The following is a 27,086-nucleotide window of genomic DNA, read 5'->3' as shown; positions in this document are numbered from 1 at the left end:
GAAACCAATCAATCAAGTAAAATTTATTGTCTTTGTTTCAATGGGTAATCATTGTTGATACAGAGTAGTAATTATTTTTTTCTTTAATTTATCTATTACATTTATTATTTCTGTCCCTTCTTACAACTACCAATTATATCTAATAAATTCTCTCTCTTCTGTTTAGTTCTCTTTTCCCATATAAATTTTTATTTAATCCACTTGAATTAAAGTGTCCGTTGTTCAATAACCACAAAAAACCTATCTTGTAGTAAATCTATCTTGTTATGATGGAGCAAATTTATCTTATAGTTAGAATTGTAATAAATTCAATCTCGTAGAAATTATTACCTGCAGTAGTTATTGTAAAAAAAAAAATTATCCAATTTAACTGCAGTAGTTATTGTAAAAAAAAAAATTATCCAATTTAACTGCAGTAGTTATTGTCCAAATTATCCTTAGTATTTGATGTCCGTTGTTCAACTTTTTCTTCTATTTGTTTCTCTCTCCCCTATTTCTTTTTCTCTCTCTGTCCACCCAAATCTGTAATTAATTCAGACAAAGGTAAAGGTGTATTACGAAATTGTTATAAATACAAATCCAATAACCTTACACTACACCAATTAGTACATACCAATATACAATTCCAAGTTCTTTTAATAATCTTACAAGAAAGTTACATCCATCTATTAAATAAAAATTGTTGTAATTTCGGAGTTTTTGGATATATGTAACTTTTATTGAAATTTTCATATTGTAACTTGTAAAGTTATTATAAAATTCTGCACAAAGTATTTCAAAATTGTAAAACTTTACCTGTACGCCATTCAGCCCACATTAGTAAACCCAACTAACTTTTCAATTGAAAAATTGGATTTTGGTCTTTATTTCTGTGTATATTTTCTTTTATACATTTTTACTGAATCCTTACCAACACCACCAATTAAGTTCTTACTTAGATTTTCATGATATTCACTCAATTTTTTATTACCTTATCTCCTTACCCTTAAGACTCGACATCTCATTAGATAAAATATTTGAAAATCAATTTATCATGACTTCAATAAGATCTACTAGATTAAGATTGAGCACTGCACCAGTTCATTTCGGGAAAGAAGAAAAAATATACAAGTTGAAAAGCCTTTAGAAAATATTGCATAAAAAATTCCGACCAAACGGGGTTACCAGTCAGTGGGTCGTGCACCCTCAACCAAATGGCCATTTAACAATATTTCAATAACGTAGATCTCTGCATGCATCAAAAATGAAAACGACCCCTCAAAAAGATATCACCATGTGTAAATTCAGATTATGTTCTTATGGGAATTTATTGTTAAAGATATGTTATTTTGGTTCTTTGGAAGAAACTTTATTTTATTTATTTTCTACATAAAAAGTGTGAACCCATTGCATGAGCTAAGGCAGAGGAAACTCGAAAATATATCAATACAAAATGCATCTAGCTTTTACTACCCCAATGAAAAATACTTAATGGCCTTGTACCTAGAAAAGAAGAGGAAAAAAAAAACTTACAGGCCTAAATCATGTTTACAAGTTCCCTTCGCAACATTGTACCTTCCTAATGATTAGGTTATCAATTAAATTCTAACCAACAGGATAGATACCAATTTAGCACCACAGATTGCACACACAAATTAGTTACATGTTGAAGGTCGTGGTTTTGGCGGCATATAATAAGAATTACCACAATCAATTGGTGTTTGCATAAGTGGATTCCATCGGTCAAATATTATACGGCCACCTCTACCCATTCTTCCACGAAATCTATATGGCGGTGGTGACACCCCACCATTTGGTGTGATTGAATCTGGTGGCATGATGCCTGCCATGGCCAACTTATCTGGAAGTAGAGGTTTGGTGAACAATAAAACTGGCTCAAGTGGATCCTGCATAACCCCATTTCACACAACAGCTCAACAACCATACTGAACTGAGATAACAAAAAAATATATGGAACATGAAGAGGACAATTAAAAAAAAAATGAAATGTGTTGATCTTGACCGTGCAACCATATATGAATAGTAAAAAATGTGTTCATTTACATAAAATCTAATCTTTGACCATTCATTTATGATTATACAGTTAAAAATGTATCTCTTCCTAGTTCCTACGCTCAAGCCTAACACACTTCTCTATATCTTATTTATCTCTGATTCTCTATGAATAGATAGATGGATAGATATAAGACCTATTTGGATAAACTTCTCCACAAGCACTCCCAAGAGAAGAAAATAAAAAGCTAAAATGCGTTGAACTTCTTCCATAAGCTAACTTCATAGAAATTCTTCCCATCTAACTTCTTCAAAAACTAGAGTGCATAATTTTAACTTGAGAGAAACTCAATGCATTTTTACCTTGCTATTTTTTTCTCCTATAGAGAAGTTTATCCAAACAAAGTCAGATATAAACAAAGACATATTTACCAGTTTATGAGGCCATCCATGTGGGACATATCTCCTCCTGAACTCTTGCTTTGTACTAACGGCAGGAACCATGGGAACGTTGGTTTCATGAGAAGGCAAATACTGTACTGCAGTAGACCGTGTGCGGGGAAGACGGTTTATCATGACATCATCTGAATCGAAATATTCCTCTTCACTGGAAACAAACTTGGAAGTGAAGGGAGTAAATCCAGAGAGTGCTATGTTGTCTTCCAAAAACTCGGTTTCATGCTGAAATAGAGAATTATACATTAGTTCATAGGTTCAAAAAACTACTTCACAATGCATTTTATAGCCAAGCCAAAACAAAGTCCACAACGCCAATAAATTCCTATCGAAGATAAAATTGATCCAGCGAGGTGCATCTAAGTAGCATACTTTGGTACAAATTCTCTACTTTTTTTTCTTTATCACTCTTCTGGCTGAACCACCAAGAACTAGAGCATGGAGATTGCTAATTACATCTCTGATTAGCAGATCCTAAAATAAGTGCAAATACAAGAGAAAATTCTCATACTTTTACCTATGTTCAATAGGTATCAAATATATATGAAAAGGTTTTGTATTCTAACTCGTAAGTCATAACCAAAGACAAAAGCAATTCAGTCAAGATTTCAAGCAAAAACAGGAATTAACACTAAGAATCAGCTCTTAAATGTCAACAGATTCCACACAATTAATATACAAAAGAATACGTGTACCTTGTACTTCATTTGCATCCTCTGCAGCATAACTTCACTCTCCATTACTTCTCTTTTTTTCTCTTCCCTCTGGTTATGATTGTATATCAACATAATAAGTATGAAAACAATACGATATAAATAGGGTAAAACACTCAAGAAATAACTTGAAAGTCAAACCTTGATCAACGCTTCCAACAAGCTTTTAGCTTGGTCAAGGTTGCGCCTGACCTGTTTATGGTGAAAGCTTTAAATAAGTTTTCAGGTAATATATATTGCATCAGAAACACTCCAATTGAAAGAGAAGGAAATCCTTTAGCCATATATTTCTTCAGACAGACAATATGAATTATGAACATTTTCTACAACACTATACTAAAAAACAAAGAAATGAATTAAAGCTGACAATTATATAAAGAATAGTAGTACCATCTACCAAGAGTTGCATCCCATTCTTTACTCATTTCAAACTTACGTTTCCATTTACCAAATTATTTTTCTTTTGCAGTGAATTTGTGATTACTTTTGATACCAGATTATACAATTTCATTAATCTAGCCGCAAGTTGTCCTATCCACCATATGGCTTTTATTTAAAGCATGTCAGCAAAAGAAAATCCATGATATATAACACTTAATTAAGATGAGAACTTTTGTTAACCAGATTCTATGTTTTCTTTCAAACAATTTCCAGCACACAAGCCATGCACTAAATTATGGAATATATATCACTTGCATTGTTCACTCTTGGGTCAAATAATGATCAGTCCTAAGCACTGCTATCTTATTATTGTGTCGTACTACAATGACAACAATCCTACTTACAACCCCAAAACTGATCACTTTCAAACTGACTTTTACATCAATTTTTTTTATCAAAAAGTTGTGCTCTTGACAGTGAATGACAGAAGATACTGTAAGATTAAAAGATCATGACAATGTAAAGATGATTTTGCTAAATTGTCAAGTAAGGAAATACTATTTGCCCCCAACATATATACACAATTGTTTCTCATCAAAACACAGATATTAGAACCACATGAAATATGGGTCAAATGTATTTCAAGAAACTAAATATTCTCTGAAACAATAATTTGGGGAAAATGCCTCTACTAATCCTTTGAAAACTTTTTAATACTCCCATTCTTTGAAATAACAATTCATAGTACAAGGATAAACCACAAGTTCATAAAACCATTATCTCACACTGAACACCAGACCCTCAAAAGAGAAGAAGATACAAGCTCAATTTTACTAACTTCAACAGATGCATAAGAACTAGAATCAATTAAAGGAGCTGACCTGGCGGAGCTTTTCAAATGACTGCACGTTGTTTTCTCTCCTTTGCATCTGAAGAGAAAAATGTAAGGGCTTAGTCAATCAAAAACCATGTGAAGTTTTCAATAAAGTCATGCCTTTGAGGAAAAAGCATTTACCCAAAACTGAGGTACAATGAAAACATGAGCCAAGTTTTCCACCTACCCTTCTTGTGTGAAGTCTGTGGGCCTTCTCCCTTGGCCGAAAGACATTATACGGGTTGGTGTCGTTAACTGGTGGAGGCGGCTGTATGCAAAAATGCAGTTCACCTTGTCAAAATTCTTCATGATGAGCTTGTCCCTCATAATACTTAGGCAAACAAGAATAGGTATAGCAACCACCCCCCCCCCCCCCCCCCCCCCCGCCCCCAAAGGCAAAAATAATAAAAACAAAAATGGAGTATTATAGTTAGCAGCAAATTACAGGAAGATTTTGAAAAGAAGGAATCCAGAATGAAGAAAACTATGTTATGCATGAGATGAACAGTTAAATCATGCCAAAATCAATGGCACTAAGAATTTGAAAATTTGCAATCTGCAAAATCACCAACTGCATGCTTGGTAAGAGTATTTTCAGGGAAATAATCATTTTTTTTCAAAAGTTCTTTCAGGAAACTAGCAAACTCCAAAAAGAGTTAAACCAAACGTGTAATAACATAACAAAAATAATACAAAAATAAACCAGTAAAGGAAACGGTCTAAAAGATGTAATTATAATCTCTTAACAAATTTGATATCATATCATGAGTAATTATGCATACTAGAAGAAAAGCCAAAACATAAAATTATACATCTCTAAACAAATCAGTCCAAGGTACTATCATTAAATTGAATCATAGAAGCGATAAATATCAAATCACATATATTTAGCTCAATAAATATGCAGTGACAAACAATATATTAATTGTAATGTTCTAAAGTCTAACCTGCAAACGTCGCAGAACAGGCTTTTGCCACCGTTCTCGCTGCCCCCAAAAACATGCAAAAGAGGGAAAAGGTATCATATTTTTTGTAAATACTGGCTAATATAAAATAGAAAATTACTAATTATAATTTAGATAGCATGAAAGTTATATAGATTAACAAAGGAGACATGTCCCTCATAAGTGATAATATTGGAGCTGATTTCATACCTTCTCTTTCCAATAATCATATATGGACTGGATAATTGAATACTTGAAGCCCTGTGCTTGTAAGGCCTAACATTTAAAGGAGATAACTTTTGATAAGCCAAACAATAATCATATACACCACATATGCAAACTAATATTGCATTGCAGAACAATGATTCCAAATGCATTCTGAAATTTGAAAGATGCTCCTACATATCAAGAACAATACATTAATAGATAATGACCTAAATATGGAACTCTTGGGAGAAACCAATAATTCATTAGCATCATTACAATCAGGTCATTATAGACTACTAAATTGAATGCGGTTTCATCAACAAAAAAACTGTACAAACAGATATCCACAAATCAAATTAACCTTCAAAAACTACACCATCATTGGCATAAGATGTTCAATTTTGTACTCGGATCCTTAAAGAGAAAAAAATTGAATAACAGGAATTATCCATTTGTCTTTACAAGAGTGTTGAGACTTTAGGTTTGAAAATCAGTGTATAGTCATCTTGCAAGAAGAATATAGTCAGCTTTCATGTCAGTTTTTTCTAAATACTACATATTCATTTCATGCACAGGTTAAAAACTGTTAGAATAAAGTCGGCTGGTCTTCAACATAACAGCATAAAAGAGTTGGTTCTTGACAAGGAATTAAAGCCCCTTCAACCAAGGGGTCAAGTTAGACAATTGCCACTTCCATGCTTATTCTTAATTAGAGAGAATGAGAGGGAGAGAATGGAGAGATAGAGAGAGAAACAGAAGAGGTAGAGAGAGAAACAAAATAGGGGACCCAAGACATATCTACAACGGTAAATGGTACAACTGGGGAGCATGCTTGCACGGTGACGGAAGAGGCAAAAACAGTAGAGAGGGCGTGAAAAACTGGAGGGATGCTCCAGACATCCAGTCATTCTACTTCACTCGGTTTCCAGAGGAAATGGGGGAGGAGATGTGGATGCAGTTTAACAAGTGGGGAGATGTGAGAGAAGTCTTCATAGCTTGAAATCGTAATAGGAGCAGATGGAGGTATAGTTTCGTTTGTTTCGAAGGAGTCGAGAATGTGAAACTCCTTGAACAACGATTAGACAACATGGCCATTGGTGGCCTTAAGCTTCACGCTAACCTTTCGAGGCACACGAGGGAGATGAAAACAGAGAAAAGGCCCATAGCAGAGGTGCAGAAAGGGGGGGGGGGGGGGGGGGGGGGTTGAACAGAAGCAGAGCACAAGCTAAAGATCGGGAAATTAACAGAAATGATGACATATCCAGCACAGAAGGAGGCAGTTTGGCTAACCACAGTAAGCAACAATGGTCAAAGCCAAGGTCGTATGCGAATGTAGTGGCAACAAAAACCAAAAGCATGGGGAAGAGAGAAAATCAAAGGCAAAAACAACAGACATCAATAATATCACACTCAACAATGCAAATGAACATCCCTGTGGAGCAAATGAACATATTCAATAACACATGGGTTGGGAGGTTACGAAAACTAGACATGTTCGACAGATTGCAAGAGGAGCTTATGTGGAAAGCAGGAGAGGAGATCAGGCCTACATATATGGGTGACGACATGGTTCTCCTGGTGGGTCTCACTGACTCACGAGCAGAGCATGTGTATAAACAAAGATGAAAATGGAATGTGGCTTTTCCATTCACTAGAGAAATGGAACCCAGGTATGCGACCGGGGAACAGACTGGTGTGGCTGCAATGTTGGGGTGTTCCCCTACACGCATGGAACATAGAAAACATATCGAAGATTGTGGCAGCGGTAGGAGAAATGATGGAAGTGGAAGAAATGCGAAGAATAGACAGAGCTAGAGTATTAATCAGAACACCTCGAGGACCCATGATACAGCACACAGTCACAACAATTATTAATGGCGTAGAGTACGCAATACATCTGGCCAAGGAGGTTAGTCAAAGCTCATGCAGACACAAACAAGGCCTGTTGAGCATGTTTGGGTCTTCAGATGAGATCACCTCCATTGACAGTGAGGCTGAATCAATCATGCCACTAGACACCAACTCCCCGGAAGAAGAAATCATGGCGGCAAAAGGAAAAGCTCAATGTGAAGGAGAAGAGGATTCTGGAAGTGGCAACAAAACCCAAAGACCCAACGGTCAAGGACACGACACAAGACTGATGGGTAATACCCAGCCAACCCTGTCGCGACATCAGAATGCTGATGACAAAGACCCAATAGCTGGTACAGAGTCTGATAGCATGGGAAACATAATAGGGGCAGAAAGGTGAAAAACTAAGGCATATTCTGGGCAAGAACCCATCAGACAACAACTGGGACTGGACGGTAGGGGACAATTTGGTGGAAACAACAAAGATGAGAAGAGAGTGGACTGTAAACAAGGACAAAAAAGATGAAAAAGAAAACATGAATCTTGAAAAGGAACAAACATGGTCAGCAGAATTTGAATTAAAGGGGGATGAAGCAAAAGGTGGGAAAAGTAGCACAATAACGGGTCACAACAAAGCAAAAGGTGGGGAAAACAACCATGGTGTAGACAATAATAGTGGGCCTACTGCCACTGGGCCAGAACACCAATGGAAGGTGTATTCAAGAGAAAAACTACAACAAAAAGGAAAATAAAACAGAAAGACATCAATGCCCAAACAAGGACCAGGCAAACAAAGCAAACACAGTAGAACCAGATCCACAAATCAATGCTAAAGAAAAGGAAGTGTTTTCTCTGACAACACTGAAGGTCAACAAGGTGCAGGAAAGGAATGAATGGGTGGAGAGACACACAGAAGAGTCGGGAGCAGTGGGATCACCAATAGAACTAACCCAAGAAAATGTGGAAATCAAAACACAAGCAAACTTTAATTGGGAACTGGCAAAGAGCATAGGAGTTACCTGCCAATCACAGCAAGACACAATGATATCCAAGTTGATACAACTGGAGGAAAGGGAAAAGGAGGAAGCAAAAAGGTAGGGAAGGAAATGGTTGCCCATATGAAGATTATATCATACAAGAGCACTAGGGAGGGGTGTTAAATGGGCTGCAATACAAAAACTGGTCAAAAAAGAAAAGGTGGACATGTTTTGTTTACAAGAAACCAAAAAGGAGATAGTGGATAGGATAATGTGTCAAGCAATATGGGGTGATAAGGACATATCATGGGCAATGCAGCCAGCAAATAACAGTACAGGGGGAATCTTATGCATATGGAATGTACACACATTCAAATTAGAAAGGAAACACACAGAGACTGGATTTATCGATTTGGAAGGAACACCGGTAGCTGAAGGTGTCAAAGTCAACATTGTGAATGTATATTCACCTTGTGATGTGATTTGTGGGAGCAAATCAAGCAAATCAGAAACGCGAATATGGGAGGATTATGGTGCATACTGGGTGATTTCAACAACATAAGAAGGCCTATGGAAAGAATTGGCTCCAGCCAAACACAACATCATGAAAGTAGTATCAAGGAATTCAATGATTGGGTTTCTGATTTAGAGGTAGACGATGTACCTTGTATTGGCAGAAAATATACATGGTACAAACCAAACGGAACAGCTAAAAGTAGGCTGGACAGATTCCTAGTTTCTGCAGATTGGCTGAACAAATGGAAGGACACCTCCCAATTCATCCTACAGAGGAATTTCTCAGATCACTGCCCACTACTACTGAGATCATCCAATGTGGATTGGGGCCCTAAACCATTTTGAGTACTGGATTGTTGATTTCGGGATAGACAATTCAAAAAGGTGGTATCTGATTGGTGGACATCACAATCAATTCGAGGTTGGGGTGGCTATGTGCTGAAAGAAAAAGTAAAGGGACTCAAACAAAGGTTGAAGGTATGGGATAAAGAGCAATTTGGGAAAATCCAGAAGAAAATCAACAGGATTGAGCAGGAACTGAACCTCCTAGAAGTTGGTGGTGATGGAAGACAGTTAAATGATAAGGAATTGGTGTTGAGAAAAAAGTTGCAGGAAGACTTATGGCTAGCAACCACATCCTATGAGTCTTTGCTAAGGCAAAAGCAAGGACAAAGTGGATAAAAGAAAGGGATTGCAACACTAAATTTTTCCACATCACAGTTAATGGTAAACGTGGACATAATGCGCTTAGAGGATTGATGATAAATGGAAGCTGGATAGAAGAACCTGCCAGGATCAAAGAAGAGGTTCGCCAATTCTTTAGGAGGAAATTTGAGGAAGACGACAAAGAGAGGCCAAAACTTGAGGGAACCTCTTTCGAGACAATTTCACAAAGCCAAAATGAATTTTTGATGCAGCCTTTTGATGAGAAGGAAATCAGAGATGTAGTATGGGATTGTGGGAGTCATAAAAGCCCCGGATCAGATGGTCTGAATTTCAATTTTATCAAAGAGTTCTGGGATCTAATGAAACCAGAAGTGCTCAGATTTTTGGATGAATTCTATGTAAATGGCAGATTCCCTAAGGGCACAAATGCATCATTCATAGCGTTAATCCCAAAAGTGCTGGAACCTCAAAACCTTAATCAATACAAGCCTATATCGCTCATAGGGTGCATATATAAAATAGTGGCCAAAGTGCTAGCAAGAAGATTGAAGATGATGCCGAAGATCATAGATGAGCGACGATCAGCTTTTATTGAAGGAAGACACGTGCTTCATAGTGTTTTAATTGCCAATGAGGCGGTGGAGGAAGTGAAGAGAAATGTTAAGAGTTGTTTGATATTCAAAGTGGACTATGAAAGAGCATATGACTCAGTTAGCTAGGATTTTCTGACTTTTATGCTGAGGAAGATGGGCTTCTGCCCTAAATGGATCAAATGGATGGATGGCTGCATCAAAACAGCTTCTATGTCAATCCTCGTTAATGAAAGCCCTACAGCTGCATTCATTCCGCAAAAGGGAATAAGACAAGGGGATCCACTAGCCCCTCTCTTATTTAATATTGTGGTTGAGGGCTTAACGGGTTTAATGAGAGAGAAGCATTAAAAGCAAACAAGTACAAGGGGCTACTGGTGGGAAAAGATGGAATAGAAATCAGCATCCTACAATATGCAGATGACACCATTTTCTTCTGTGAAGCATCCATGCAAAACCTGAAGGTCCTCAAGGCAATACTAAGGAGTTTTGAGATGGTATCAGGCCTAAAAATCAACTATGCAAAAAGTCAGTTTGGGGCGATTAGAAAATCTGCCCAATGGTTGAATGAGGCTGCCTTGTACCTCAATTGTGGCTTGCTAGCTGTACCGTTTACCTATTTGGGTATCCCCATCAAGGCAAACCCAAAAAGCTATGTGACTTGGGAACCCATAGTTAAAAAATGTGAGAGTAGATTAGCAAAGTGGAAACAAAAGCCATTATCTTTTGGGAGCAGGGTGACTTTGATAAAGTCAACCCTAAACAAAATTCCTATCTATTTTATTTCTTTTTTCAGGATTCCAAAGAAGGTGGTACACAAGCTAGTCACACTACAAAGAAGGTTCTTATGAGATGGAGACATGGATAGCCACAAAATTGCTTGGGTGAGCTGGGAGACAGCATGTCTATCAAAAGAAAAAGGAGGCCTGGGAATTAGAGACTTGACCAAATTCAATCAAGCTCTCCTGGGAAAGTGAAAGTGGGATCTATTTCACCACCAGGGAGAACTCAGGACTAGAGTGTTGGACTCCAAATATCAGGTCGGCGGAGCTTGGATGGCAACAATACACCTCAAGCAGTCTCCAAATGGTGGTATGACCTGAAAAAGGTGTGTCACAATTCAGGGGAGGAAAGCTGGTTCAAACAGGGCATAAGATGGAATGTAGGGTCTTGTTCAAAAGCTAGATTCTGGGAAGATGGATGGATGGCTGATGGGATCCCTTTAAAGGCAAAGTATCCTAGACTGTACCTGAACTCGAAACAACAAAAGCAATACGTATTGCAGATGGGAGACAGTTCAGAAGGGCAATGGAAATGGTGTCTGCAGTGAAGGAGGCTACTGTTCGAGACTGAAATAAGTATGGGGGCTGGTTTCTGGAGGAAATACAAGCTATTAATATAAATCTCCAGCAATCGGATAAATGGGTATGGACAAATGATACCACAGGAAAATACACAGTTAGAAGTGCATACCAATTACTGAACTGGAACTCAAAAAGATGATAACACAGATGGAATTTTCCATGCCATATGGAAGCTAAAAATACCAAACAAGGTAGCATTCTTTGTCTGGAGATTAATGAGGGACAGATAGCCCACTAAATTGAACTTGACTCGAAGAAATATTGACATCAATGATACACTCTACCCATTCTGTACAGAAAAGGAGGAGGATGCAGGGCATTTGTTTTTCAGCTGTCATAGAATTAGGCAGATCTGGTGGGAATCCTTGTCTTGGATCAACATGGTGGGACCTTTTTTGCAACAACCAAGGCAGAATTTAATGCAGCACTCGTTCTGCAATACACATCTTGGTATCAAGTCACGTATGGAACCATAGAAACAGAATCATATTTTCAAACGATAGCCCCAACACAAGTAAGATACTGGATGATGCCATTTTCTTTTGTTGGAGCTGGTTGAGGAACCTAGAAAAAGGATTCAACAATCCTTTTCATCAATGGTCAAGCCATATCAGAGAACGGTTTTGTAATTAGTGAAAAATAGCTCCACAGATAGGGATCACCAATATATACATAGAGTTTTGGTTCATTAATCCATCACGATTAGTTTTGTATTAGGGAACCAACCTCCACATGGGAGACTTCATTGGTGATTGTAAAAATCACAGTACGACTTGTACTGAAACTTATCTAATATAAAATACTATTTTTGCGGATCAAAAAAAAATTTCAGAAAAAAAGAGGTGGTTCTAGCCTCTTATAACTTCAGGTTAAAGTCTAACTCAATCACACAAAACCAACATGTAAGGTGAGGATTGCCCAAGCTATATAAGCACTACTTAGATCATATCTTTAGGTAATGTGTGATAAACATACCCCCTTACACCCAACACAGTCAAGGTGTTGGAGGCTCAAATGAAGGAAAGACTAAAGAGGACATAAATAAGGTGGACTAAAACAGCCACAATTAAGGTGGCTTTCCAACATAAGGCCCAACACCATGGACCTAGAGTATGGACAATCCAGGTAGCCCAATAGCAGGTCTAGAATAGACTCTAAAATCATCTTAGAATTTGGGCTTTAGGTGTAATTCAACCCCCCACAAAACTGACTAGTAAGGTGAGGACTGCCCAAGCCTTATAAGTACTACTTTGACCATATCTCTAGGCAATGTAGGACTATACACACACCCTCACACCCAACACAATAAAGGTGCTGAAGACTGCAATGAAGGCAGACCAAAGAGGCCACAAGTAAAGCAAGCTAGGGGTAGTTATAATTAAGAAAGATTTCCAACATAGCCCTTAACACTTCAAGCCAATTCAGTTTTTGTATGAGTGCATGCCAAATATAAAAACCACTCTAAGGAAAAAGTGGCTGAAACAGAAAAATATGAAACAAAGAAGTCCAATCTCTTTGCATATCAGTAATCAAGAGTTCAATTGAAACAAACATGAGCATAGAACTAAAGAGAAACCAAAAATAAATCTCAGGCTTATGACAGATGCAATAGCAAAAAGACACCATTCAAAATTTGGGGATTCCTGACCAACCAAATACATCAGAGAACTGTATAAATTATAAGCTGCACACAATCTACCCCCAACCCATTTCTGAACTAGAGCTACACATAACAGATTAGGAGGAAAGGCCACATGAGGTTCCAAATCTCCATCAGGCATCATGTTAATTGTATTACTGGCAGTTTGCTGCTATTAAGCAACCATTAACAAAAGAACTTGATGTTAGACAGTTAGAGGAAGTTTTGAAGTTCAAAATCTGTTTCTCAAGGAGAAACCAATAGTATTAAGCAAATGAGCAGCAAATTAGAATAAGGAATTATAAGTAACAAGCCAGAAACTGTACAAACTAAAAATAGCACTTTAACTTTGTGCTACTATTACTTGAATAGTTGAATTTATTGAGTTAATGTAGGGATATATTTCAAAAACACCTGATTCTTCTGACAGCTGCACAATTACCATCAAATGCTTCAAAATAGTATAGGACACAACAATATTTATGACTTAACAAGCCAAAAATTAGAAAAACTTACATCAGATAGGCCCAAGGTATCATGTGTCTAGCCCTGTTAGTTAGGAATTGTATGAGCAAACCTTGTTAAGGAATCTGTTAGAGTAGTTAATTAGTTTGGTTAGTGTTTTTTAACTAGAGGCAGAGAATGTAAGGGAATGAAATTAGTTGGTCAGTTAGTTTTGGGTGGAATAGACTGGGCTCTTAATTTCCATTTTCCAGGGAAGACATGGATGTAAATCATTCTCACTCTTCTTTATCCTGGATGCCATTAAACCCAAGTTGGAAAACAACATGCAATGAAATTTTCTTACTTTATTTCTGTCAATCTCTATATTCCAAACCAACATCGCAGAATCATCAAAAGCTCTAACAAAGTATAGGATGCAAAACTGAAGCAGGAACTTGTTCCAGATCCTAGCCATTTAGGTTTTAGCATATAGTCAATTCAAAGATGTGCATCCCATTCAATAACATTTAGGCTTTTCAAAACATAAAGGACCTTCTTAGAAAATATAGTCTATTGGAGTATGTAAATACATAACTGTGTAAACAGTTTTGTTTCATATTATACAGCAGTGTATGTGTTGTAAGGGCTGTTAGTTTTCACTAAACTGCACCCAAGTAGTTACATTCTGTTAGAAGTTAGTTAGAGGTAGTTAGAGTTAGTTTACATTCTGTTAGAAGTTAGTTAGAGGTAGTTAGAGTTAGTTGTGGTTAGTTTCTCAAGTCAGAACTCTTTAAATACCTTTGTTGTATCTAACTCATTGAGTTTTTCTTTCTGAGCAATAATATCAGCTTTATCTTTTTCATTTTCTCTCTCACTCTCACTCAATTTATCAAAAATGGTGTCAGAGCCATTTTTTCGTAAGCTTGTTCTTCTGCGAAGCTTCCTACTGTGCGTCCATGGCTTCCGCTCCTTCCAATTCTGTTTCTCAATCATTTCCCAATTCAGTTGCAGAGAAACTTGATGACTCCAATTATCTGCACTGGCGTCAACACGTAGAGCCAGTGATCAAATCGCACAAGCTGCAGCGATTTGTGGTTAATCCCATCGTTCCTCCGCGTTACCTCACCAAAGACAATTGCATCGCTGATCGAGTTAATCCAGAATAAGAAACTTGGGAGGTTCAAGACCAAACGCTTCTTGTTTGGCTACAATCTACACTTTCAAAGTCTGTATTGTCGAGAGTTCTTGGTTCCAATCACTCGTATCAAGTTTGGAACATAATCCATGAGTACTTTATCTTTTTCATTTTCTCTCTCACTCTCACTCAGTTTATCGAAAATAGTCAATCAATTCCATCCATCATTTCACACAGATATTTATCGCCTGTGAAGGTTGGATTTTATTTATTTCTGAAGTGCAGTGCTAACTTTTTCAAAATACCCCTTTTTTGTCACGTTGCATAACATGTTTTCAAATCACATCTTCTTGTTCTAGTAAACTAGATTTCTGTGCAGTTTAGTAATAAGTCCAACAAGTGAGGTTCTCCATATGCACATTTGGAAAAGAACTTACAAAAAAAAAAGTTCAGTGAATTTTGTTCATGCTATTGTAGCTAGATTTCGAACAACTTGCAGGTCATTTTTGCAGCATACTACATCTAGGGGCATTAATATAAAAATACATAATTTCTAGCTCATACATTAATGGCTAATCATTCAAGAACCCAAGGAAAGATGCCTATTCTTAGTAAACAAATTACAAAATACTTAATCTTTACCAAACTCATCAATATTATTCATCACACTGCATACCATTATATCAAATTTTTTGATATGGACTCTCTACTCTTTATTCATAATTTTTCAAAGCGACCTAACAACTAGACCAACCAACACAAAAGAAAAAAAAAATTATTTGAGATGGATTTTGAACAGGTGAAGACACTAAAAAAGTTTGACCTCAATAGCAGTATCAAGCCGTAGTAGCACAGGAATTGGTGAACCAAGTGTAGGTGTTATAAGTCCAGCTCTTTCACGAGCTTTATGATCCAATACCTCCAACTTGAAAAGAAGACTCTCAAACCTATCCACCAAATAAATTAAATGAAAACCAGAAGAAAAAGATAGCAGCATGTATGATGCAGATCTTATATTATCAGTACAGGATGATATGAAAAGTGACACAACCAAAAGCATAATTAAATAAAGGATACACAAACCAATCAGAAAAAAAAACTTGCTGGAGCAACACAAGGCTTTCAAGTAGGTCATATGTTGGGCAAAACTCAAAGTTAAACATAGCCCCGTTCAAACACTAACAATCATTATTTTGAATGTCTAAAACTCTACAACCACAATAAAAATTGTGTTATCTTTGCTTTTCTTCAACATAATGCTATTTTGATTCAAATTTCTAAGGGTACATTTGGATAAACACTTTAATTAAGCACTTGTTGTACAAGTACTTATATGTAAGTGTTTATATAAGTTGTTTGTATAATCGAAGAAAAAATAGGGTCAAACTGTTTCCATACAAGTTGTAAGTTATTTTCATAAGTCATCCTGCAGAGCAGAAAACACCCTATGGATATATCATAAGCTATTTTCCTAAACTCATAGATGCTTACACCCCCTAAATAAGTTGTAAATAAGTTTCTTCTAAACACACCATAAATCTACTTATCAATACAATAAAAAACTAATGTATTGTAAAAGAAATGACAGTTAACTAATTCAACCAAACCATGATAAATAGGGTACCTAATTTTAAGAGGTCTACAATACATAATGCAAAAGACAAAAAGAAAATGAAAAAAAAAAATCTGTCAGAATATACAACATAATCTTATCATATCTTAGAATATCTTAATTTGTCCTCTAGGTTTAGCTTCCTTGTTTCTTCATCTCTTTGGATTAGTTACCAATTATCTTATCATGATTTTTTCACTAATCAAAGAACTATGATTAGCGTAAATAAGGGATAGTGGTCTAGGTTTATGAACATATCAAACACATCAATACATTACATTGTAATAAATTTCATCACACAATGACACAATAAAACTCCACAATTTCAACATGGTATCAAGGTAGTACCATCCTCCGTGATTTCAACATGGTATCAAAGTAGTACCATCCTCCATGATTTTCCCCATCACTACTAAGCTATTGATGTTGAATTCAGAGAGAAACTAAATCAGATTTTATTTCACTTTATGAGCTTCGAGTTACAACAAATGTATTTATAGTGAGCTGTCTTACTGACAGTTGTACCCTTACTAATTCTAACTAACTGGGAGTCAGTTTAGAACTGCCCTCTTAACAAGTCTTACTAACTGAGTTACACAATATACTCGCACACAGCCCCACAAACTCAGGGTGGATGAGCATGAGGAAGCACAGACACCTTTAGTTTGCCTCTAAGAAACAAAAACCAATTAGGAGAAAGAGGTTTGGTGAGAGCATCTGCCCATTGATCTTGTGCTGGAATGTGTTGAACCTTCAGTTGTCTGGCAAGCACCTTCTCTCTTACAAAAATGAGGTCAATTTTCATGTTTTGTTCTGGCACACAGAACAGGATTGTGGGCTTAGGAGACAGGACTGAGATTATCACAATAAACTGTAGGAGGGCAAAAAAGAACTCCAAGTTCAGTGAACAAAGTCTGAATCCAAAGAATTTCAGCAGTGACTTGAGCAAGACTCCTATATTCTGCTTCAGTACTGGATCTAGCAATAACTTGTTGTTTTCTAGATCACCAAGATACAAGATTAGGCCCAAAGTAAATAGCTGCAGCAGAAATGGATCTTCTTTAATCAGGGTCTGATGCCGAATCAGCATCACACGAATGGAGAGCCTGATTTTGCAGGATGAAGATAAAGACCATGATGTAGAGTTCCTTTTTTTTTATCAGCAAAGATAATTTTTATATATATATATATATATATATATATATATATATATATATATATATATATCCGAGTACCAGAGGTACAAAGATTACATAGTTGTAATATTCCATACAATTGATTCCATAGATCAGACTTAAAACAGTCTCGATAGGAACCAAAAGCTGGCTACTTACAGGATGAAAATACTACTAGTAACCTATGGCTGCTATCCTCAACTAAGAAGCAAAACCTGTTCTAAGATTAGATGACCATTGATTAAAATGAATTACAAAATCTTTCTCAAAATTTCTAAGCCATGTCCATAGTAAGAATGTTGCATCCTCCAACAATTTGTTGCCATTGAAAGTGTCATTAGAAAAAATTATCTTGTTCCTCAGCTGCCATATGGACCATGTGAAAGCGAACCACCAGCACTTCCACCTATTAACCCGAATTCCATCAGCCAAAACAGTCACATGTTGAGAGAAATGTTGCCTTGGATTCTGCGGAAAGGCACCAAGAGTATTCACCCAAGACATAGATTCCCACCATATAGGGAGAATTTTGCTGCAATGAACGAATAAGTGTGTCGCATCCTCCTCCATGCTCCTACAAAATGGGCATCTTAAATCATTGATTTCAACCTATCGCCTTCGCAAGTTTGCTCTTGTTGGCAATCTATCTCTAAGTAATCTCCATGCAAAGACTGAAATTTTGCTTGGAATATTTAACTTCCACAGTTCCTCAAAAACCTGCATCATCAGTCCCCTCTATTGTGTCTCCCCTCAACACATCATAAGCGCTTTTTGCTGAGTATTGGCCACTTGGATCTGGTTTCCAAGCCCAGTCATCCCTTCTATGTGGTTGGATTGGCCTGCCTTCTACATCACTTAGGAAACTAACAGCCATAGCAATCTCACTGTCAAACAAGTGCCTCCTCCATTTGAAATCTCACTCCCACCCTGTGTCCTTATGAACTCCTATTTGCTGGATGACCTGATTTTGTTGACAGGAATTGAGGTATAACCTAGGGTATTTTGCTAATAATGTTGCCTCACCATCAATCCACCTGTCCTCCCAGAACTTAATCCTATCACCACACCCCACCCTCCACACCATTCCATTTTGAAAAGCATGTTCCTGTTGCGGATGATGAAGAGCCATTTTTAAATCCCTCCACCGTATGTAGTCATTGGTGTCTCGTGATGCTTCATCTAGGCTCCTCCATCCACCGTACTTTGACTCCAATACCCTAGCCCATAATTCTCATTGATGTTGAAATAAACTCATTTCCATTTGCCAAGCAATGCAAGATTGAAGGTGTTAATGTCCTTGAGGCCCAATCCCCCTTTTTCTTTTGGGAGATAGACTGTCTCCCATTTAATCCAGACAATCTTGTTTTGGTCAGCTCCACCACCTCAAAGAAATTTGCGTTGTAAGCTCACCAGCTTGTCCACCACCCTACTAGGGACCCTGAAAAATGAAAAGAAATAAATAGGAATAGATGTTAAGACCGACGTTATAAGGGTGACTCTTCCCCCAAAAGATATGTGTCTTTGCTTTCACTTTGCTAGTTTTCTCTCGCACTTATTAATGATAGGATCCCACAACTGACACCGCCTTGGGTTTGCCCCAATGGGTATCCCCAGGTAAACAAAAGGAATGGACAGCAAGTTACAATTCAAGTAGTTTGCTGCACTTTGCTTCCACGATTCCGACATACTAATTGCTCCAAAACAACTTTTTGCAAAGTTAATTTTGAGACCTAATACAAGTTCAAAGGTCCTCAAAATGGTTTTGATTGCCTTAATATTCTCCATTGACGCCTCACCAAAGAATATTGTGTCATCCGCATGTTGTAAAATGCTAATATCCACGTTGTTTGACCCCACTGGAAATCCTCTAAAAAGATTTTTCTCCACAGCTTCTCTCATCAGTCCATTTAGAGCTTCAACAACAATATTAAAGAGAAGGGGCGCTAGTGGATCCCCTTGCCTAAGTCCTTTTTGGGGGATGAATTCTGCCGAGGGACTTCCATTCACCAAAATCGAAATAGACGCGGATCTTAGGCAGCCCTCTATCCATTGGATCCATTTGGGGCAAAATCCCATCCTTCTCAGCATGTATATCAAGAATTCCCATGAGACTAAATCATATGTCTTCTCATAATCTACTTTGAACACAAGGCATGGCTTTTGACTTCTCTTAGCTTCCTCCACCACCTCATTTGCTATTATGACACTATGCAACAAATGTCTGCCCCCTATGAATGCAGATTGTCTTTCATCTATAATGAGTGTCATCACCTTCTTCAATCTTTTGGCTAGCAGCTTGCTCATTCAGGAATTTTGGATCAGCCACCTTAGGAATTAAGGCTATAAAAGATGCATTACAGCCCCTTAGGAAAAGTCCATTAACATAGAATTCATCCAAAAAGCGGAGGATATCAGGTTTGATGATTTGCCAGAACTTCTTGATGAACTTGAAATTCAGCCCCTTGATGTAGAGTTCCTTTAAGATACCTTAGGATATGTTTGACAGTTATCTAGTGTGTCTCAAGGGGATTCGCCATGAATTGACATACTTTTGTTAACAGCAAAACTCAATTCTGGTCTTGGAATAGTAACATATTGAAGGGCTCCAACTACAGACCTGAACATGGTAGAGTCTTGAAGAAAATCAGATCCAGTCCTCGACAATCTACAACTAGAAGCCAAGGTAGTTGGCTTCAGACATATTACTCTTCTATAACAAATCTCTAATTTATTTACTTTGGGATAGAAGTAAAGAGCCATCCTCGAGATGACGAACTTCTATGCCCAAAAAATAGTCAAGATTGCCAAGATTTTTTTTTTCAGCAAAGATAATTATATATATATATATATATAGAAGTACCAGAGGTACAAAGATTACAAATAAGGGTTGTCAAGAAAATGGTTCCAAAATCAGACTAGAGACAGTCTGAAAGGGAACCAAACTGAGAAATTGGCCATGAATTGGCAGCCAGATACATAATATATCCTATGCAAAGCATTCTCTAAGATTAGAGGACCATTGATTATAATGGATTACAAAATGTGGCTCAAAATTTCTGAGCCAAGTCCACAACAGAAACAATGCATCGTCAAGATTGCCAAGATAGTTCAGAGAAAAGCTGGAATTGAGCTGCCAGTGACAATTATGTCATCTAAATAGACAAGAAGCTATACAACTGCAGTAGAGGACTGAAAAACAAACACTTGCTAGCCTTGAACCCAAACTAAAGAACAGTACTCTGAAGTTTGTCAAATCACTGTCTGGGAAACTGTTTAAGGCCATAGAGAGCTTTATTGAGCTTGCAAACCAGTGATGAATTAGAAGACTCAAAGCCTGGTCGTTGCTGCATGTAAACAGTTTCTTCAAGCATCCCATTCAAGAATACATTAAGTTGATGTAAACTCCAACCATTGGCAAGAGCAAGTATGAGAATCAAACGAATTAACACTGGTTTAAAGACTGGAGAAAAAGTTTTTGTGAAGTCAAAACCAGGGAGTTGATGAAACCCCTTAGCAACAAGCCTTGCTTTATATTTATTGATAGTGCCATCACTATTTTCCTTGATTCTGAAAACCCATTTACAGACTATAACTTTTCTGTGAGGGAGAAGTGGAACAAGAGTCCAGGTATTATTTCTGAACATAAAAATTGTATATTCTTGTTTCGCAGCCTCCAACCAATTGGAATCATTGAGATCTTGTTTGACAGATTTTAGTTCAGTGTGTAAGAAAAAGAGATGGATGAATGCGTTTTTGTAGAAGACCAGATTTTGACCTGGTTTGCATTGGTTGTATATTTTGAGGAATAATGGATGATGATGAAGCTGACTGAGAAGACTGAACAGGAACAGACAAATGTGACTCAGAATTAGATATTTCCAGACTGACAAGGAGATGTTCAGAATTAGTATAGACAGGTGCTGGCTGACAGTAGGTGCTGGACTGAAAGCAGCAGGGGAAGGCTGTTGAGAAACTAGAGGGGACAAGGACTGAGAACATGAAGACTGATGTGGAGACTCAGATGAAGAAGACTATGACTGAGATAACTGAGTATTTGGTACTAGTTCAGTGATGTTTGTGTGTTTGTGGGTGGTATGTTTATAGGTAAAGGAGGTATAATAGGTATGATGGAAGTGGATAAATTTGTAGAAGTGGAAAGGGGGGATTAGTGGTAACTGCAGGTGGGTATGGAAAAAGTTAGGGAAATCTCAACTCATTAAAAATGACATCTTTAGAGATGAAGAGCTTTCCAGTAGGTGATACCCATCTGTATCCTTTGTGACAAGGGGAATAACCAAGAAAAAGGCATTCATGGGACCTGAAATTGAGTTCGTGATGCAGATTCTCTACGAAAGTTCTCCAATCACATTTAGTGAGCTAGCAGAAGAGCTTCAACTTCTTCAATTGGAAGAAACCTACTTTCTATAACAGAGATCACTGATCCATATTCTTGTGGCAAGCCTTCGAGAATAACATCAATAAGTTATTGCGGTTGGATTTTCTGCTAGGCCTGGAAGGCATGAATGTTTCCAAGAACACAAGCAAGAATCAAACTCGACAAAGTAGATTAGATCCAAGAAAGAAGCATCTGATCTGGAAGTTCCCACGCAGTGTATGCTTGATTCACTACACCAGCAGTGCAATCGTACTCATTCACGAACCGCAGAGGAATCTTCAAAGCAACAAGGAAATGCTGAACTTGATGAGCCTTAATCACCGGCTCAACTTGTTGTCACCACAATAGGAAGTTCTGATCATTGAGCTTTTCAGAAATGGCATGCGAGAAGACAGAATGAGAGGCAGAAGAGGAAGAATTAGCAGCAGCGGATGAAGAAGGAGGAGGAGGAGGAGTAGGATTCAAATTAGAATCGGCCGTGGAAGAACCATTCAAGCTCTGAATACCATGTGGAATTCAGAGAGAAACTGAAAAGAGAGAAAAACTAAATCTGATTTCATTTCACTTGATGAGCTTGGAGTTACAACAGATGTATTCATAGTGAGCAGTCTTACTGACAGCTGTACCCTAACTAATTCTAACTAAGAGTCAGTTTAGAATTTCTCGCTTACAAGCCTTACTAACTGAGTTACACGGTATACTCACAGTTGAGCACCTCAAAATTCGGAGTTTGTCTTTTTGCTCCCTTTAGCTTTTGGTAGGCTATGCCTATTTGCCTAGCCCTTTTCACCTCTAGTTTCATCATTTTCTCTCTCCTCTTTCTGGATGGTTAAATTTTATCCTCTATAAAATTAGTCAACATCATCTTACTATTTCTAGTTGATGTCCGGCTATCGCTATTTTGCTTTTGACCACATTTGGAGGATCCTCTTGTTTGGATGCTTCTCCCAATTTCTATTCATAGTTGTTTGGTGACTGTAATTGGTTTGTTGCATCGTTTGGTTGTTTGGTAGCTATGCTTGTCTAGTTTTGCCCCACTTGTATGATTGTCTGGCGGCTGCACTTTCTACATCCCACTTCTTTGGTAGTTGCTCTCACTTTTTGAATTGTTCTTGCCTTAACCTTTATTTTTAGCTTGGCATTGGTTTATCTACAACAACAGGGGCTCTACTTTGGTTATCAAATTCTCTTCTATGACATTTGATGCTAATTTTGAAGAAGAGAAAGCAGGAAGGAGACTAGTCTTAGTAGTCTATGTTAGATGTGTTTTTGCCCTGTGGCAATCCCACTAATCATCATTGGCTCCTTGGTAATCCTGGAGATTCAGCCTGCTAGTCCCAAAGAATCTCTTTGGCCTGGCCAGTCTTTGGTCCTAGGCAATCTAATCCTGGCTTTTAGGCCAAGGTGTGGTTTGGCCCAGCTTTTTTACCAATCACAGTTTGACCCTAATCTCTCTAAAGTCTTCCGCAGCTCAAAGCTCCCTTAGAAGACTTTTTTGGTGGAGCCAATATTATTAAAAAGAAAGGATTTAATTTTTACAAGCTTAATAAGCTTTAGCCTGAGGGAAATATTAGCATATATGAAATTATCCTATCATATCCTAGATTATCCCTAGCCTTAGTTTTCCTATTTTCCCATTATCTCTTAGGATTGGTTATAACATTTCCTTATCTTATCATGATATGATTTTTTCATACTTAGGACTGTGATTAGTATAAATAAAGGTTAGTGCTCTTGGTTTTATAAACATATCACATCAACATACTGTAACACATATCATTACATAATAGAATAGAATATTATACAAAGCCTTTCTTTTCTCTATTCTATCCTTCAATGTCTAAAACTCCACAATTACCAACAATATATAAAGATGAAAACCATTAAACTGAAACCAACCTCTAGGAACCACAAAAAAATAAATTAAATGAATAAAACCAGAATTCAGTACAAAAAAGTTACGTTTCAGGTGTCAAAATCTTCCTCTCTTCATTAAACTCGAAAAGCCAATCCTCATCTTCATTATCTAAGTCATACTCAACAAACTCGCCAATCTCAGCCCGAGCTGCAATAAATGAAAAATTTTCAGTACAAGAATTGTAATTTATAAGATAACCTTCCAAAATTATTTCTATTATATCTAAATGATCTATCAAGCGGCAGTACTTCCTCTTGCCCGCAAATAGGAAGTCGGTTGAGAAAAAGTGCAAGAATAGTCCCTTTCATATGTATCCACAACAACAAACTGAGGAGTAGGTATTTCAGAAGCCAATTTCTTGCTGGGAGTTTGAGGTACCTAAAAATAATAACAAGAAATTACTGATAAAAGCAATAATATTTCTCCAACAAATACATTATCATCTGGTTCCTTTCCCAGTATCAGTTTTTGATAGAGAAGCAACATCCATGATCAGTTTCTAAATATTTGAAATTTCAACTATCAAGGCTTCTAATATGCAATATATTTAAACTAACTTATCATAGATGATAGATGTTATTGAGGAACATATTTCCTGTTTGTACAAGCCACAAGGGAAAGAGCTAGTGAGATATAGTGCAACAACCATTGCCTTGATGCTAAGTACAATCTAGCGTGTAGCTGGAAACTAGAAGAGCACTGATACAAATAGTCCATAATTGCCCAGAATTAAACAAGCCAACATAGTGGCATACACCAGAAAGTTAAGAAACAGGATAACTGGAAAACATGGTGCAGTGACAAAAACACCAGGATGAATCCATACCTCATTTTCGATCTCAGGAACAGCACGCAGTAATTGTGAATTCCGGGTAGTAGAAGCTGGTGCCTCATCATCATCAAAGTCCTTGATGGACTTGACAATGGGGAGCTTCTTATGAATGTCAAGTGGTCGAGGCCTGAAAGACAACCTACTCATTTCCACTCAACTATTTATTCTCCCAGCATTTCCACTGCTTTGAGTCTTTTGATGCCACCCCTTCTTTCTATCCCTGGGTTTAAAACCACAAGTGTTAAGGTTTTAATCCATGTTAAGTTAAAACCATACCAACAACACACACAATGTGCAAATTCAAATGTTGCATCACCTATCAACACATCCAATACGCACAGACACACACAATGCACAAATTCAATTGCCTTATCACCTACGAACACAACCAATATGCACACACAGCCACAATGCACAAATTCAAAAGTCTTATCACCTATCAACATAACCAATACACGTGGGCACTGCAAACATAGCACAATTTCAAAACCCCAGATGAAAAAATTAAATTTTGGGGGCGAAAACAGCGAGAGTTTAAAGAACAGACATCCTCATAAAAGTTCCCCAGTTCGAAATTTCACAGATGCACATCGAAAATTGAGAAGAAAACGCAAAATTGATTCGAAAGAGTTTGAGAGTTGGGAAAACCTAGCAAGGCAGTAATGTTGAGGTTTCTCCAATTTGGGGAATTTGAGTCGAATTTGAGTGACTATTCGATGCGTAGAAAAACCCTAACCCTAATATGATCGAACTTTTTTGTCAATTTTGTTTTTCTACCTTCGTTTCATCTGCGTTGCCCTCTTTCTTCCCCCGCGTTTCAGATAGCTCCATAGCTCTTCTTTTTCTCTTTTGAATTTAAATACAGGAATTAAATAAGAATGCAATGCAACTCTCATCCAATGCAATAATTTACATTTTTTAGGAGAATAATTTATTATATTTTACACTTTTAAGAAAATGAAAAAATATAAAATAATACAAAAATGAGATTATTTTTGTTTACTCATCTAATTATAATGTAAAGAAATCTTGATTAATCCGTATATCAAGGTAAATAAAATATATTTAATAATTATTTCTCTCAAATATTGAACTTAAATAATATGTGAAGATAGTATGTGAAAGATTCAACATTTATTTTAATACATTAATTATTTATCGTCAACCGTTTAGTTATATAGTTAATTTCACTTAAACTAATATTGACCCTTGATCAAAGTTTAATTTTATAATAATCATTAATGATGTTTTTTTAACATTTATTTTAATAGAGAATTAAATTACTCACCTTACTACTATTTAATATTCAATTTTGATAATTAAAAGAAATTTGATCTTTTTTATGTTAAGTAATAACATAATATTTATTATACAATTTTAATAATTAAATATTAATTTTTATAATTTTCATATTAAGTAGTAAAAATAAATTTTGACTTATAAATAAAATAATAGCATAAAATATTATATTACTACTCATGCAATTTTTTACCAATAATTAGTTCTCAAATCAAAATATATTTAATGATTATTATATAATTTTATTTTAATCTTAAATATTTTATAAATATATAAATATTATAATAATAACATTGAATATTATTTTAGTACTTATTCTTAAAGATTTTAATAATTAGAAGCAATGATTTTATAATATGTGATTTGTTTTCAAATAATTTAAAATATTTTTTTAATTAATGACTAAATTTTAAATTCATGCAAGGATTTATTTGTTTTTTATATTTATTATTATTTAAAAAATATATTTATAAAAAATGAATTTTAAATATTTAGTAAGATATTATGTTAATTATATTAAAATAGATGAAAAGGATGAATTATATTTAAAAAAAAAATTGGTAATATTGATTTATTTTTAAGCATAATATCAATATTTTTTTACCAAAACATTTACTGTTGCAAAACAACAATAAACAACACCATGCATATGATTTTTTTAAAATCAAATTAGTGTTTTTTATTCAATAATAATTTGATGTTGTAAAAGTGAAAATTTCAGACAAAATCTTCATTTTATCCAATTTAGGATAAAATAGAGACTTTGCGATGCTAATGTCATTAGTTGTATATGTGCATTATCTAAGTCCTTGTATAACACAATAAAATGCAATTAAAATTTGCATTGTAAGTGCAAAACCAAAATAACATAATGATATATAATGTTATAAAAATTCTTACTTAATGCTAATATATTTTTTTGTTGATCTTGAAGTTAAATATACAACTCACCTATAAATATAATTATATATAATTAAATTCAAAAATAAATTGTGTTTTTTATTTGCCTTAATTAACATTATAATTAAAATATGATAACATGGTATATTACCTTGAAATTATTTAAGTATTGATGTGAGAATTATCACATGTGTGGCCTAGGAGC

At 36.2% G+C, this 27,086-nt stretch overlaps 1 protein-coding gene across 2 annotated transcripts; it reads right to left on the bottom strand.

Moving 5' to 3' along the window:
* Positions 1–1,420: 1,420 nt before the first annotated feature.
* LOC100811280 (enhancer of polycomb homolog 2) lies at positions 1,421–25,575 on the bottom strand. 2 transcript variants are annotated; one of them, XM_006603923.4, is made up of 13 exons: positions 25,460–25,575; positions 24,677–24,902; positions 24,099–24,228; positions 23,895–23,997; positions 15,573–15,696; positions 5,571–5,636; positions 5,364–5,402; positions 4,604–4,684; positions 4,424–4,471; positions 3,303–3,353; positions 3,144–3,212; positions 2,425–2,673; positions 1,421–1,886 (listed from the first exon to the last, which is right to left on the bottom strand). In XM_006603923.4, the coding sequence occupies exons 2-13, from the start codon at positions 24,827–24,829 to the stop codon at positions 1,635–1,637; spliced, it is 1,365 nt and encodes a 454-aa protein (XP_006603986.1). In that variant the 5' UTR covers positions 24,830–24,902; positions 25,460–25,575; the 3' UTR covers positions 1,421–1,634. The 2 variants fall into 2 exon arrangements, with proteins under 2 accessions (XP_006603986.1, XP_025982960.1); XM_026127175.2 differs by having other exon boundaries at positions 25,331–25,540.
* Positions 25,576–27,086: the final 1,511 nt, after the last annotated feature.

The sequence above is a fragment of the Glycine max genome, chromosome 19, assembly GCF_000004515.6.
Source record: "Glycine max cultivar Williams 82 chromosome 19, Glycine_max_v4.0, whole genome shotgun sequence".
Classification (NCBI taxonomy): Eukaryota; Viridiplantae; Streptophyta; class Magnoliopsida; order Fabales; family Fabaceae; genus Glycine; species Glycine max.
Note: the sequence above shows the minus strand (reverse complement) of the source record. Positions and strands in the feature narration are given on the sequence as shown.

Excerpts from the sequence above, each read along its gene's own strand:
- LOC100811280 (XM_006603923.4), bottom strand. The coding sequence starts at position 24,829 with ATGAGTAGGTTGTCTTTCAGGCCTCGACCACTTGACATTCATAAGAAG. Across the intron at positions 23,998-24,098 it reads CTATTTGCGGGCAAGAGGAA|CTCGGGCTGAGATTGGCGAG; the intron begins GTACTGCCGCTT and ends CATTTATTGCAG. Across the intron at positions 3,354-4,423 it reads CATTTGAAAAGCTCCGCCAG|GTCAGGCGCAACCTTGACCA; the intron begins GTCAGCTCCTTT and ends CACCATAAACAG.